This window comes from Emys orbicularis, chromosome 1 (assembly GCF_028017835.1).
Source record: "Emys orbicularis isolate rEmyOrb1 chromosome 1, rEmyOrb1.hap1, whole genome shotgun sequence".
In the NCBI taxonomy this organism is placed as follows: domain Eukaryota; kingdom Metazoa; phylum Chordata; order Testudines; family Emydidae; genus Emys; species Emys orbicularis.
Genome location: NC_088683.1, coordinates 49,876,219 through 49,892,635, shown reverse-complemented (window position 1 = coordinate 49,892,635; position 16,417 = coordinate 49,876,219). Strand labels below are relative to the sequence as shown.

Below are 16,417 nucleotides of genomic sequence, written 5' to 3'. Positions count from 1 at the left end.
AACGCCTTTCTCCTGTCAGTTGATTTACACAGCTACAGAGGTTTACAACACAACCGCTCAAATATTACCTTACAGTATAGGATACACAGGTTATAGATGAGATTAATGCATGCAGCAACTCACAAGCATTCAATAAAATCTAAACACAAAACACATCATATAGTTCCAATACCTATTTTAACAGTACTAACGCGCCGGTGATTCCAGCTAAGCATGTGTCAGCGTTCCACTGAGCCATAGGGACCTTGGAATGAGCTGGCACCTGGTCTGTCAGTGTTACACATGCCTCCCCCATTCCCCGGCCACATCCTCTTACATCAGCATCTCTACAGCACCAGAATATCCTCCTCCACTGGGAGGATCCTTCAGTGGCTGGTTTAGGACTGTTTTGTGCCACCAGACCCGCTTAAAGCAGTCCTATTGTACCAGTGAACTGGATTCTTAGTCTTGATATCCACCACCACCACCACCATTCCACTGAAAACAGGCACCTTTCCTTCTTCAAAGTGTCAGTCACATCACTGGCAATTCACTTCAACTTGTTCTAGGCACTGGACATGATTTTGTTATGTTTCCTGTAAGAACAGGTTTCACTCATATGAACACCGTCTGATTTATCTGGTTGCCCTGAAGAATGAAAGAATTGGGTTTGTTTAGTTTGGAAAAGAGAAGACTGAGAGGGGACATGATAGCAGTTTTCAGGTATCTAAAAGGGTGTCATAAGGAGGAGGGAGAAAACTTGTTCACCTTAGCCTCTAAGGATAGAACAAGAAGCAAGGGGCTTAAACTGCAGCAAGGGAGGTCTAGGTTGGACATTAGGAAAAAGTTCCTAACTGTCAGGGTGGTTAAACACTGGAATAAATTGCCTAGGGAGGTTGTGGAATCTCCATCTCTGGAGATATTTAAGAGTAGGTTAGATAAATGTCTATCAGGGATGGTCTAGACAGTATTTGGTCCTGCCATGCGGGCAGGGGACTGGACTCGATGACCTCTCGAGGTCCCTTCCAGTCCTAGAATCTATGAATCTATGAATCTATGAATGTTTTGTATAGGAATACAGTCCACTATCTAATACAGTGACTGCAGGTGAATGGCTTATAATAAAGATGCTGTCAATCAATTGGTGACCTCTACACTACTACCTTTCATACATTTATACATGAAACAATTTTCCACTGGCATGTTCATGATGTGATATATTTACAACAGCTTTCAGTGTACCGAGCCTATCGTGCATGGGAAAACAGTGTACGTTTGTAAAATGAAACTGCCTAACAGCTGTCTACTTGAAGCTAATGGAGGTGGCTTGTTCAGAGCATTTTTGGAGGGAAAGATGTATGTCCAGGAGGGGCAGTGTGCAGTTTTAATAAATGAAGTGTCATTTATAGAAACCTCCCTCCGCTTCCCTTTATTTATTGAAATGGCTCCTGAGGTCTCATATTGTCCAGGTTGGTCTTGCTGAGTCTTTACTCATTCTGGCAGCTGGCAATTTATAAGAAGGTGAAGAAAGAGTATGTGAAATATGTCAGGATTTCTAAGAGGTTAAGGGGTGGGATTTTCAAAAAGCACTCAGTGTTGGCCTATCTCTGCTGCCATTGAAGTCAATGGTAAAAAGTTCTTCTGGTTTCAATAGGACCAGAGATAAACGAATGCCAAGGGTTTTTGAAAATCGCATCCTACATCTTTTTTTAATAGTCCTCCGTTGTAGCATGAAGCATTAACATTAGCTGAAATGTTAGGCCATTGCATTCCCCAGTTAACAACCACTTGGCTGTTAGTGTGGGCAGATGTGATACTACTTTGTAAAACACTGCCTCCTGTGTTCCTTCTAGGAAGGCTGGTACAGTACCAGTGAGCTCTGTTTTATCATGTACTGATTAGTGTACACATGCATTAGTGCCTTCCACTAGGTGGACTGTGAGATCTGCACACATGAGTTCAACCATAGCACCCACTATAGCGCCCTCTAATGACTGACTGTTTACTTAGGATAAAAGCCAGCACATATAGTAAAAGCCTTCCAAACAGTGACACATGGATAGGCCAGTATATTTATGTAGAAGGTCCTTAGGTTCAGTCCTTTAACCAAAAGTTAATACAACAATTGACCATCTGTAAGTCACTGGTCATTGTGTATTACGTGTTCCCCAGTGTGCCCAATCACAGAAGATGTGAACTGTAACAGACGCATAACTGGTAAGAATGGCTCTTTAGCTCAAGCTAGAGAAACTCATAATTTTCGCCCTGGAAGTCTCTAGTTCAATCTCCGGTGTCAGTCAAGATGGCAGTCATCATACATAATTACAATTTCTAGATGTACCACGTTTAGGAAGGATAACAGAGAAATGATAGAATTCTTAGGGTATTCTTCCAAGCACCAAAATGTCTGAATTCCCTGGGGGATGACAGACAAGCTATGCTCAGAGACATAATGAAGCTTTATTACAGTACATTTAGTTGGCACTGACATGCTAGATAACAAATGTTTCCCAACTCAAATTTCTATAATCCTCCCCAATGCAAAATTTCACGGGGTTGCTCCTGTGGAGGCTGCAACTTGGTGAAGTGAAATTAAGCATGAAAAAAAATCTGCTCAACTGCTTCTATCATCTTTGTCAAAGTCTGATCCATGTTTGTTTAGTTTATCAGATTTTTTTTGTATTATTAGAATAACCTAACAGAATCTCACAGAGCTGCTCTACATATTCCCTTATTACATTAAAGATTTACTACCGTTTCCCCAAAAATTTACCCTTTGTAACAAGTAATTTCTCAGACTCATAGAACAGCAAGAAATTCTTCATTTAAAGTGTTATCTTGAGATGAATAAAAGCACTTGTCAGACTCTACAGCCTCTGCGCGGATCTGACAGAGTCAGCGGACAAGTAAAGATAATACTCTGCAGAGAAAAATGCCTAATCACCTCTGAGATAACAGGCCTGACAGAATGCATTGCACTTCCTACAAAGAGACTGTAAAACACCACTTTCACCTCAGGCTCCACCCCCCCTCCACCCCTTCCCCTAAGACCTCGCCGCCCTGCCTCTTCCCACCCCTACTCCACCCCCACCCCGCCTCTTCCCCACCTCCTCCTCCTCCCTCCCGGAGCTTGAAGGCTGCAAATCAGCTGTTTGCAGTGCTCCAGAAGCACTGGGAGGGACGGGGAGGAGTTAGTAAGTGCGGGGCTGCCAGCGCACGAGAGGCGCAGGGGGAGGAGGGGGAGCTTGGTGCCAGTGGGTGCACCGCACCCACTACATTTTCCCCGTGGGTGCTCCAGCCCCGGAGCACCCACCCACAGAGTCCACACCTATGACTGGGACATCAGGTCAGAGCGGTTCGGCTCCCGCACACCCAGCGCGTGCTGCAGTCTCCTTACTAGGCAGAGGCCATATTCACAGAGCCAAATGCGCTGGCGTAAGGGCACCAGTTGGCCCGGCATTGGGGCACCAGTATAGGGGCACCGGTATTCACAGAGCCAAATGCGCTGGCATTGGGGCGCCAGTTTAATAATACTGCATAGGGCCCCATAAATCCTAAGGACAGCCCTGTGTACAGTGCTACAATATGCCCGTAATACGCATCCAGATAAAGATATTAGACTTGATGCCATTACTCACTATCAGGGAGCATGATGGGCATTTAGAGCACCTGCAAAGACCACTAAGTAATATCTGAAAGGCCCAGACCCAATTCTCTGATCAGAAAGGCTACTTATTTTACACATATTGAGTGAAATCTTAGCCCCGTTAATGTTAATAGCAAAACTTCCACTGATTTGATGTGCGATGTGCAGCTGTTCTCCAGCATGTGTATTCGGAGTAAAACTTGGATCATAAACAAGCAGAGATATCCAGAGGAGGTGACCTGCACTTGTCACTGTTACCTATAGATACGTCACAGCAATCTGATTCTCACAACCTGTTAATTACCTCCACTGAACGGATGTCATGCTATGGCAAATCTTTTGTGCATTACTTAACTTGCCTCCCTTTTACAGACTTCACTTCTTTTTATTACCACATTAGTGACATTAATAACATATTAACATGGTTAAAGTGGACTGACAGTGCCTTACACCCTTCCAGAACGGTGAGTGCACCTTCACTGAAACCTCAGAAAACCAGGAAATACAGAGTTAAAGTACACAGCAGCTCCATCCTGCAACCTTAACTCTGCCCCCTGCAGCTGGCAAGAGCCCTGTGAATAGACTAAGTATGTTTCAGCCAGGGCTCTCACATTAGAAGCAGACACGAGGAATGACTAAGTAACTATCATTTTATGTGATGTATTGTGCCCCACAGAACTGTATTCTCCCATTCATCTGCATGTCCCATGCATCAACGACAGCTGTATTGATTGCCACAGAGTTGTCATGATATGTTGCCATGGCTTACCCAGTGTCAGAGGGAAAGGTACATCTGTACCTAAAGGGATCAGGTATCCCTTGTTTCTGGGCTGAGTTATGTGGGTTGTGCAAGCAGAGGTGCACAATAGTCTATTCTTGCTGCAGGGATTTGTAGCAGTCTGGTACCCTGCATGACAGTGCACTACAGGGCAGAAGTAAGGGCAGGTGATGGTCTAGAGATAGTCCTTAGGATGACGGTTCAGGGGTTGTAACATGTGGCAACTCTGGAGTGTTATGTGCAGAAGACGTGACGTGGTTGAGTACAGGCCAGGTGTAGCCAACTGATGTTCACTAACACTGCACCAAATGCAACTTTTGCCTTAGTGAGGATGTGGTCTGACAGCTTCTTCTGGTGTATTCGTGTGCGGTGTCCCCTCCCCACAGTGCTCCATATCATCTGGAAGACAGAGTGCTACAATGTCTGTAAGGGAGGGTTGGGGCACCCCTCAAAGGGGACTGGGAGAATTAAGGTTGCAAGGTGTTGCTGGGGTGTACATTAACCCTTTATTCCCTGGTTTTAAGAAGTTTCAGTATACATGCAGTTGATATTCTGAAAAGGTACAAGGCACTGCCAGTTAAACTTAACTGCGCCAGTGAAGTTTTTGGGCAGTGAAATTCCCTTGTTGTTGTTGGTGGTGGTTTGTTTGATTTGGGGTGGGGGGTTTTAAGAAGTGGTGGAGGTAAGAAGGTCATGACTAGGGGCCACAGGAAGCTTCCAGGGAAAGCTCACTGCCACTCAACTACCAGCTGTGCTCACCTCTTGGCCCCTCCATGCCCCCAACCCCTGTTGTGACATACCAGTTTTCAAGGCAATCTCGTTATGCATGTGGATATTAGAGCACTTTGATTATTAAAATCTGCTCCTTATTGGGGGATAGGGTGACCAGATAGCAAGTGTGATAAATCAGGACAGGTGGTGGGGGATAATAGGTGCCTGTATAAGACAAAGCCATGAATAGTGGGACCATCCCTATAAAATCAGGACATCTGGTCACCCTACTGGGGGACGGCAGCTGTAAAGAACCCCTTGACCGAACCACCCCAGCTTGCAGCACCGTCTCTACTCCTGGCCCTCAGATATCCCCACCACAGTTAAGGTTACAGCAGGATTTAACATTTTAACAGGGGTGAAAAGGGTCTACAAAACATTTTCTTTGGGGCAAGAGTATCATTCTAAACTCTTTACTTCAAGTTGTGCTTGATTTTCCTACAGAAGTTTGTGGGGGGAACTATCATATGAAGGTTGCTATGACTGTTTTTAAAAGGGCCCGGAGACTAAAATACTTAGTGTCCATTTCCTTTGGACCTCTTTTTCCAAGGAACTACTGCACTTGGAGAGTTGAAATAGATAGGTGTGAACTCTTGGTTGGTATAGACTGGGTGAATTGTTATAGGAAGTTGAAATTTATTTCCTGTGTTTATTTTTCATGATAAATGTAAGTGACTGTTTTGACTGATGACAGTATTCTGGTGTTGCATTAGTCAATGATAATCTTAATCCAGTCCCTAGAATAGGGCTGTCTGTTGAGAATGCATTTCCTGATGCTCAGCAACTTCTTTAAACATGCTGACACTGGTGAGAATCACAGCTACTTCTTTTTGTTTGATCACACTCGGTCCCACTATTCAGGGAATTGATGAGGAGCATGAAGCACAAGTCATTACATCACCCTAATGCTGCTACTTACTAGAGTCTTTCACCTTCCCTCTATTACATTAATGCTATTTCCTTGACAATACTGCAAGTAAAATATTAGTCTGAAATTTGGATTTTAGAGCACTTTGAAATATTGTCTCTCAAACCAGAAGCTTTGCTCTTATGGCAAAACTTCCAGAAGGAGCCCCTGAAGAATGCAGGCAGAGAACAGGTAATGAACACAAGACACATACAGAAGTACTTGCTTATAGCATCACAGAGATTCATCGGGCCACTGCAAGTACCAACTCCAGCACACACAGGTAACATCAAACTTACTGCTAATCCCCCGGAAGTCAGGTCAATAAACTCAATAACATACAAGACAATGACAACACTACAATAAAGATATTGCACCATCTAGTGGTGGAGGTGCTGTCTATACTAATCATTACAATACTCAGAAAGCTGCCAAGGACAGGACTCAAAACTCACAGCACTTGGGGCTGCCAATGTTCACTGGCTATTGCATGAAAAATCCACATACGCTGACATCAGGCTGTAAATACTCTGGCTTGCAACAGAGCCACATTCCTGCTGCACATTCGTAACTGGCTTTTTCCGGCTCAACAGTTTGGCTTGAGCCATGTTGCAGAGCCAACTTTTACCCTGCATGACTTTTAAAATGTTGCTTCCCCAAAGGGGCAGTGCATGCCAGACATTAGTTGAGCTCAGTCCTGTGTGGGCGATATCTGTTTTGGGAGGATATGAGCTCTCATTTGAGCCCCTGGGCTGCCCAAACTTTGCAATAATTGTAAATGTTGATGTCACTTGAATTTTTTTGGGCAGGGAGGTTGTATCTCAAGAATGCCTTGCTCAGGTGATCTTAGATATGGAGCACTACCCCTGCTCCCCATGATGCCTAGCAATTTTGAGACAACCCAAGTAAGCCTGTGGATTTTAGAGCACTTAGAAAAACTGGCTGTTAAACAGTAAGCTGGCCTCAACAATAACTATAGCAGTGCTACTGCGCCCCTCCACCTGCCACCACACACACAATACCCAACCTACTCAAAAGCTGGTTATAATGGGACAAGAAGTTAATTCTTCATTATGACTGTGACTCTGCTGCCTATTACTCTCAACAAAACACCCACAGAAGTCAATGAGCTCACTGTGACATTTGCCTAAGTACATGCACAAGTAACAGAGGAAAACACACTATGATTCTGGCACTGCTTGATGTGTGTATCACATGAGGCAGGGGCCACGTCTTCCTCTGTTTTCAATACAACAACATGCATGCTGCTGGCACTCAGCAAATAAACGAGCAAACAAAGAGTTAAAGATGCAGCAGATATTTTTGTTGGGGAAATACTAATTTTGCCCTGAAAAAACAGCTATGTCTATTAGGTCTGGAACACTCCGCTTTTTAACATCCGCAGGCATGGCTGTAATGTAAACTGTTTTGAGTTCATTTTTCTCTAAGTCTTTTCTTCTAGTTTGGTCTTTGTACTGCTTCAGAGTCCTATTTCCTAGTATGGGCCAGAGTGGGCCAAACCATTTAAAAAGAAATACAAAAACCAATAGTTTTTACTCCCTGAGACAGGGAGGGGAAGTGTAGAATGCACTGGCATTCAGATTTGCACTGGTATACTCTACACACTTCTCCTTCCTGCCTCAGTGAGGAGCTGCCATGTTGCGCCCTGGCTCACAACCAATGCCTGTCTCTTGTACAGTTGTGCAATCTCTAACCCACAGTGGAACTGGGACTACTCCAAGCCCCTCTGCCTGGTAATTGTCACCATAGGTTTTGCAGCCCACCCCTCCTGCAGATTAGAATGCAGTTGAATATGAGAAGGTATGTAGTACATGGAGACCGCACCCAAAATGCTTAAGAACCACTGATATAGAGTGTGCTTAGGAGGGAAAAGGGAATACATGCAACTGTAGACTCTGCTCCATTCTTGGGACTATAACAGCATTAGTGAATCATGTAGTGTCATCTTATTGATTGAACCCTAGTTTAAAGCCAATTAGGGGAACTGTACGAATGTCTCATTGAAAAGCTAATTAGAAACTATTCTTCTCATTGCCACAAACCCCTCAAAGTATGTACAGTATTGGTACAATTGGTTCTCGTAAGTTTAGAGAAGTCCAGGATTTTGCTAGCAGAGATGCTGTATTATCTCTCACTCTTGTACTGAGTTGTCCTTCTGACTTTAGGTAATAAAGAGTGATGGAAAAAGTGAGGGAAATATGTAAATCCAATACTGATGGTCATTTTTTACCTTCAAGGAATAAAAGTCTGAAATAAAACCATGTATGTGTGGTGACTCAAGCTTACCTACATCCCTGTCTCTGATACAGTAGTCTGGCGAGCTCTCAAAGTATACCAGGTCATTCTTGGTGGGCTTCTTAAATCTCTTGTTAGCCACAGTGAAACCAGTGCCATCTTGATTCATGACCACCTGAATCGCTCCATTGTATTTCCTCCATAGATAATCTCCTGTTTTCCTAAAGTCTGCCATGGCCAGCCAGCAGGTTCTCAGCGTACATGATCCACTCACGCCATGACATTTGCACTCCTGTTTCAAAAAACGCTTCACAGCCTGCCAAAAAAGCCAGTGAAACATAAATAGGTAAAACAAGTTACATTTTAATTTATGTTTTTCACTCCCCTCCCATTGATTCTGCAGTCTCGGCTTTGTAATGGCTCCTGTAATCATGGTCTGTGGTGACACCCACTGGCAGCAGTGAGTCATCCTCACAAAGTTAGGCCAGTCTGCTTAGTTTACTCAACTATACCAACAACCTTCAAGATTGGTGTTTTCTCCTCTCCCGCTACTTTCAATCTCCCTGAAGATCCAGGCAACACTACTGAGAAATCATTTCCCTCCTTACCAGATCCACTGATATCTGGGACAGAAATTAATTTCTAGTGATAGAACACAAATGTCTTGAAGTCAATGGGAATGCACATGCATAACAAGGCAGAATCTGTCCCCTTGGAAATACTATAGGGTTTACTGTGTTGTCATTCAGTTTGAGGTAACACCATACCAGACCTGTCAATCTCACTTTTTATGAGGTTGCCCATTTCCAAGAGCTCCTTCACTGCGATTAAAATTGATCAAAAAATTGTGAAATTCACAATTTCAACTAATCTTTTCATCAAAATTTCAGTGGAAAGCAGGTCAAAATCCAATATAAACATTTTACAGTAATTTTTCCATTTCTCATCCAGATCTAACCATGGTATCTGAGTGCCTATCCAGACCTACAAAGAGTTTCTTAAATGTGGCTTAGAAATTAACCTTGTTTCCTAGTAATTTTTTTTTTTACACAGACAGTATAAAGTCTGTTATGTCATCAGACTAGGGCATCCGATGTGAGCTAGTCATTTTTATCTACGTGGCATTCGAAAGTAAAATATTTGTATAACTCCTATTTTTACAATTTTTTTAGAAAGGTTTATAAGAATTTTATTGCTTTGCAATTGAGGCCTTCATCTTCATCATTCATATCATGATTGGATAGCATTAAAGCAGTCTCAGCTTCAGGTCAGGCTTTTAACATATTTGTATGTTACTGAACAAATAATGGGTTATTTATTAATTATGTGATAAGTCATAGCACGTAGACTTTGATCTATGACAATTACATCTCTGGAAGTCTATTCTCAGGATTCATGAAATGCATGCATTTTAGAGTTTGTGTTTCAGGGAAAAAAGCCATATTAATGGAGCTGGAGTAGACTGGAATGGCCTTTTCCAATCAAGAGCTTTCTAAAGAAGCTACGATACATTACATACCCAGAGTAATAGACCAGCATCTTTGGTTTTCTTCTGTGACTGGTAAACAATTTATTAGATCACTCTGGTTCAAATCAGTCACTGACATTTTCACAGTCCTATCTGGACTGATGAACTTAGTATTAAAACAAGGCCCCAATTCAGCAAGGAATTTAAGCACATGTCTAACGTTAAGCATGTGAGTAGAAATTAATGAGACTACTCAGTATTTAAAGTCAGGCACATGTTTAAGTACCTTGCTGAACTGAGGCCTCAGACATCAGAAGCCGCCCATTAAGATATAGGAGGGTTTTTTCTTAAGTGATGCTCAGATAATGATATACAATATAGCCATTCATTTGGTGCATATGGGATGTTTTGATTTAGTAAAATGTAAGAGCCTGGTTTTGAAAGGGCCTCACAATCTGGCCTCTCATTTTGCAGAGGAAAAATAACTGTGGATACAATTTACTCCATCTAGACCTGTAACTGCCAAATTTGTTGATACACTCAGGTAATGAGGCATCTAAAGGACACAAGTTTCTAACTAAATTTAAACCACTAAACTGTGGGTACAAAATGGGAACCCCTTCTAAAAACCAGGTTCTAAAGCATAAAAGGATTTGCTTTATAACTCTTTTGTTTCTTGGCTAGTTTAAACTTAAAACATTTCCTGAAGTCTCTTCATTGATCTTATGTCCCCATTGATCTTATGTCCCCAACCTATTCACTTACTAGTTGTGGCAGTACCTTTCCAGATCAATGTTTGTTTATGTTTTTAGCAGCTAGAGATCCTGAAACATTGCATGGACAGCAGATACTCCCAGCCAAGGAACTTTCACCATATAAAATCATGAGCTGTCTCATATACAACAATCCCTTACAATCAGTCCCTTACACTATAAAGCAGTTGAGATAGCCCTCTTTGACTGACCATTCTGACTCTTCATTGGATTGGATAATCTCAATGTGCTGTCTACAACCATTTGAAACTAGGGGGAGAGGGACTGTTAGGAAAAAACAAACTAACTAACTAACATGGAAGACCATCTACATTCATCAGAATTAACCAAATCAGGGTTAAAAGGGGACACATTTTTCTTATGGAGAATGGCTAATATAAAAGGACTTCATATCCATTTTAGGGAATTTTAATTTTTTTTTTAAAACAATCACAAAATATGAAAAATATGCTTCCTATTTAATGTGGATGCAAGAAGAACAGAGATTCTTGAACAAAGTCATCAAAATTCTTCATTTTTAACAAGTAAATCTTCTCTTCAGTGAAAGTACAGATTCTGGTGGGGCTATATGACAATTTTTCAGATGCTGTGCATATGATGATTTTCCTATGTCCTCTGAATAATTAATCAATACACTCCAGTCACATGGACCATATTCATTTATATGTATTCTGTAAATGCCAAGGCAAAAGGTGAGTGTGTGTATTTTCCAACTCACTGTACAAGCAGTAGGCAACATGCCTAGCAGTTTATTGCCATTTTACTAACAAAAATAAAGACTATTTTGGAAGTTCCAAGGATGTTATTTTAATACACTGTTTGGATAAAGGTTGGGTCAGAGCCTTTGGGCTAAACAAGTGCAATTTGTTTCTATTTATTTTTTAATATTTGCATTTTTTAGATTAGTGAAGTAGGTATATTTCACCCCCTCTGATAATTTCTGTTTGCATGTTTATTGTCCCCATGTGGATGTACATTATGCTGTTTTATTTCATTGTTGGGATAGAAGGATTTGCTCTTTAGCAGCTAAACTAATTCTTTGCTGTGGTCTTCAAGTGTATTTAAAGTTTTCCCTTCTTTATTCACCCAGGTTAAAATTCACCTATGTGCAAGGTCTAGGCACCAATTAAACTCTCACTTACATAAGACTTTGCAAGATCAGCATGTAAGTGCTTAACACAGATTGGCACATGGTTGTCTTCGTGCTTGGGGGGAACCCCTGTCATAGAATTTAAGGCCTGTAGGGACCACCAGACCATCTAGTCTGATCTCCTGACATTAATAATTTCATTGATTTCAGTAGGACAACTACTCACTATACATAAAATTAAGTGTATGTGTGTAAACCTTCTCAGGATTGAGGCCTTAGGTGGGCATGTAAGTGGTGCAGTCGATCTTACACTGGCCCTCTCCACAAAGTGAATTTCATCCCAAATGCATTGTTGAGATATGTTAATGAGTCTCAAAGGGTAATGCCCCCAGAATGATATGTTTCCATTTTTTGTAAATAGGTCAAGGAATTTTAGGTCATTTAGAGAAGATAAGTTTTAGTAAGTAAGAAGTGTCATACCCACCTTTCTTCCAGCTCTGTTGTTGTGCAGGTTCATTAGTGCTCTGGCATCTTTTCCCTTCCTTTCTTTGGCATCCACAAATGCTCTGGCAAATTTGACACCATAGTCAACGTTATCGCTGCAACCACCCCAATCAAAGTGGCCCTTGTTGTCCTTGGCAGACCCTTTCTTCTTCGGATCACAGGAGCATGATTTTAATTCTCCTTGACTACATGCCCTTGTGATAGCAAATACAACTCCAGCAGAGGAGATGGCATACACAAAGGCAGACTCCCGGCTACCTGAAACAAGAAGGCTGGCCTTAAGATGGTTGAGATATTCAGTTCCAGATAATTTTAATGGTTAAGTCCATTTATGCTGGACTTCACAGTGTACAAAAGAGAAATGGGGTTGAATTCACGCCTGGTGTAATTTCACTAGAGAATTACATATGGCTTGAATTTGGCCCCCTCTCTAGTAAAAGCTTATTAACAGAAGTCTTGGATTGGGATTCACTACAAGTTTGTTTCTAGTATTTATTAATACAATTTCATAGATGAGTTGTATTGTATACATACACTTTTAGGATCGCTGTTGTAGTTAATTTAGAAGATCTTTGGTTGTACTGCAAGAAAACAAGCTTCCTACCTAGATGTCAAACCTGTTCAACTTATACATGCAAATAAGAACCACTGAAGAAGTCAATAGGACTATTTGTGTGATTGAGTAGGATTTGGCCCTATAATTGCACTTCCACATGCCAAGTACTCATACAGTTCTGTCTATTTTCTGATACTTTATTACACTACAGACTATGCCCTCTCATAAGGTAAAAGATACATATTTCAGTGCAATAGCTACATAAAATTATTTTAATAATAAGTAGTAACTTATAATACACAGCTGTGCTATATTGATAGATATAAAACTCTTTAGGGTCTTAATACACTTTTGCTTTCAAACAGTGCTGTATTTCATTATTAGTATGTGTACTTATTAATGGTTGCCACAACAAGTATATTAACAACTTGAAGAAAAACTGAGCTCTCCAGTCAGAAAACGCAAAACAGCTTGGTGATATCAAGAAACCTGAGACTTTTTAAAGCACACTGCATGTCAACTGGAAGAGCAAAATATTGTATAGCATTGAAGCTATTGCTCATTTCAGATTTAAAGTTTGCTCATTTCAGTTACAATTTTATAACAGTGGGCTGAAAATGACTTCTGCCAGTCTTGTTATTAAAAATCATATCTACATCATATTAAATTACACTTACCTCAGCCCTTTAAAAAACTACCACGCAATCTACAGAACTTGAAATTAATTATAGGAATATTTATATTAAGTAGTAATCTGTGTTCTCCAGAGAAAAACACAATTACCAAATGACTGTTTTGAAAAGCAACTCAAACAGCCAATGGACAACAAAGGATTAGGAGTTGTACAAGTGAGACTATTTGCAAAAGAGACATTCAGAAAAGTAAGTTTGTGCTGAAAAGTGCAGTCTTCGGGTACGTCTACACTTACCTCCGGGTCCGACGGCAGGCAATCGATGTTCTGGGTTCGATCCCGGAAGTGCTCGCCGTCGACGCCGGTACTCCAGCTCGGCGAGAGGAGTACGCGGCATCGACGGGGGAGCCTGCCTGCAGCGTCTGGACCCGCGGTAAGTTCGGACTAACGTACTTCGAATTCAGCTACATTATTAACGTAGCTGAATTTGCGTACCTTAGTCCGAAGTGGGGGGGTAGTGTGGACCAGGCCTTCAAGACTATGTTAAAGCTAGCACAGGAAGGTGAGAAGTGCACCTTCATGCATTGGCTAAACCCCTGGGAATAAAGAGGAATCTATCCTTTGAGGGCTTGTCTTCACTACAAACTTTTATCATGTTAAAGTATGTTAATTTGACTTCAAAGAGTCAAATTAGCTATCACTATGCTGACCATGACTTTGTAATAGGTGTAAAATTCTGAATTGTGTCATCCCCTCATGAATAAACCCTAGGGGAACAAGGTTCAATCATAATTCACTGACCTGACCTATTAGTATTTAACATTTATATTCCAGTAGCATCTAGAAGCCTCAACCAGATGTGGGCTGCATTGTACCACAGTGCTGAACAGGACTTGGTCTTGTCTGCTGTGACCAGGAGAGACCAAGGTGCACCACTGCCTGATGCCCCTGCAATGGCAGGGAAATGATTAAGTGAGATACACCTAGATAGTCTTGGCAGGTAACCCGCACCCACACACTATAGAGGGAATTGAACCCAGTTCAAAGTCACTGCCAATCTGACCTGGGGGGAAATTCCTTCTCAACCCCACACATAGCGATCACTTGGAAGCTGAGCATGAGAGCATGAACCAGCCAGCCAAGCACCTGAGAGAATGCTCAATGCTGCCTGTGCCTATGTCACCAGTTTGACTAGGCCTCCTTCACAACGCTCTGTGTGGTAGCAGAAATCCCAGGGTGCATTGCTCCACTTGGTGCTGGTGCCACTCAGTTTGCATTCTATCTCTTGCTGAGGCAGTTTGGGATGGCTGCTTAGATTTTCCCAGAATGCACTTAGGCAACATGGGAGATGAAGATACAACAAACTCCATGGACACCTGTTTGTCTGAGGAAAAAAGCTGCAGTTGGGATGTTTTCCATGACTGGGTCAGATGAGAGTGTCACAATATGGCTACAAAACCTCAGCTGTACTTGTAGCCTAGATGGTCATTATGCACCATGTTGGGGTTGTGCAGTGTGGGAGAAGCACAGGTAAAGCAGCCATGTATGTGTTCTGAAGGTGGTCTTCCTGTCATCTCTAAACAAGCAATCCTTTCTAAACAATATTAACTAGGGCTGCCAAGCGATTAAAAAAATTAATCGCGATTAATCGTGCTGTTAAACAATAATAGAATTCCCATTATTTAAATATTTTGTATGTTTTCCACATTTTCAAATATATTGATTTCAGTTTCAGCACAGAATACAAAATGCACAGTGCTCACTTTATATTTATTTTTATTATAAATATTTGCACTGTAAAAACAAAAGAAATAGTATTTTTCAATTCACTTCATACAAGTACTGTAGTGCAAATCTCTATCATGAAAGTTGACCTTGCAAATGTAGAATTATGCACACACAAAAACTGCATTCAAAAACAAAACAATGTAAAACTTTAGAGCCTACAAGTCCACTCAGTCCTACTTCTTCTTCAGGCACTCGCTCAGACAAATAATTTTGTTTACGTGTGCTGAAGATAATGCTGCCTGCTTCTTGTTTACAATGTCACCTGAAAGTGAGAACGGGCATTTGCATGGCACTATGGTAGCCGGTGTTTCAAGATATTTATGTGCCAGATGCGCTAAAGATTCATATGTCCCTTCATGTTTCAACCACCATTCCAGAGGACATGCATCCATGCTGATGACGGGTTCTGCTTGATATCAATCCAAAGCAGTGCAGACTGACACATGTTCATTTTCATCATCTGAGTCAGATGCCACCAGCAGAAGGTTGATTTTCTTTTTTGGTGTAGTTTCTGCATTGGAGTGTTGCTCTTTTAAGACTTCTGAAAGCATGCTCCACACCTTGTCCCTCTCAGATTTTGGAAGGCACTTCAGATTCTTAAACCTGGGGTCGAGTGCTGTAGCTATCTTTAGAAATCTCACATTGGTACCTTCTTTGCATTTTGTCAAATCTGCAGAGAAAGTGTTCTTAAAATGAACAACATGCTGGGTCATCATCTGAGACTACTATAATTTGCAATATATGGCAGAAGGCGGGTAAAACACAGAGCAGGAGACATACAACTCTCCCCAAAGGAGTTCAGTCACAAATTTAATTAACACATTTTTTTTTAAATGAACGTTATCAACATGGAAGCATGTCCTCTGGAACGGTGGCTAAAGCATGAAGGGGCATATGAATGTTCAGCATAACTGGAATGTAAATACCTTGCAATGCAGGCTACAAAAGTGCTATGTGAATGCCTGTTCTCACTTTCAGGTGACATTATAAATATGAAGCAGGCAGCATTATCTCCCGTAAAGGTAAACAAACTTGTTTGTCTTAGCAATTGGCTGAACAAGAAGTAGTACTGAGTGGACTTATAGGCTCTAAAGTTTTACATTGTTTTCTTTTTGAGTGCAGTTATGTAACAAACAAACCAAATCTACATTTATAAGTTGCACTTTCACAATAAAGAGATTGCACTACAGTACTTCTATGAGGTGAATTGGAAAATACTATTTATCTTGTTTATCATTTTTACAGTGCAAATATTTGTAATAAAAAATAA

General features: G+C 41.3%; 1 protein-coding gene across 1 annotated transcript in view; it reads right to left on the bottom strand.

Moving 5' to 3' along the window:
• WNT2 (Wnt family member 2) overlaps positions 1 to 16,417 on the bottom strand; it is a 57,283-nt gene that overhangs the window by 35,924 nt on the left and 4,942 nt on the right. The window contains exons 3-4 of the mRNA XM_065423843.1: positions 12,153 to 12,430; positions 8,389 to 8,653 (exon numbers count right to left, since the gene is read on the bottom strand). Of these exons, the coding sequence (XP_065279915.1) occupies positions 8,389 to 8,653; positions 12,153 to 12,430 (543 nt within the window). The remainder of the gene's footprint in view (positions 1 to 8,388; positions 8,654 to 12,152; positions 12,431 to 16,417) is intronic.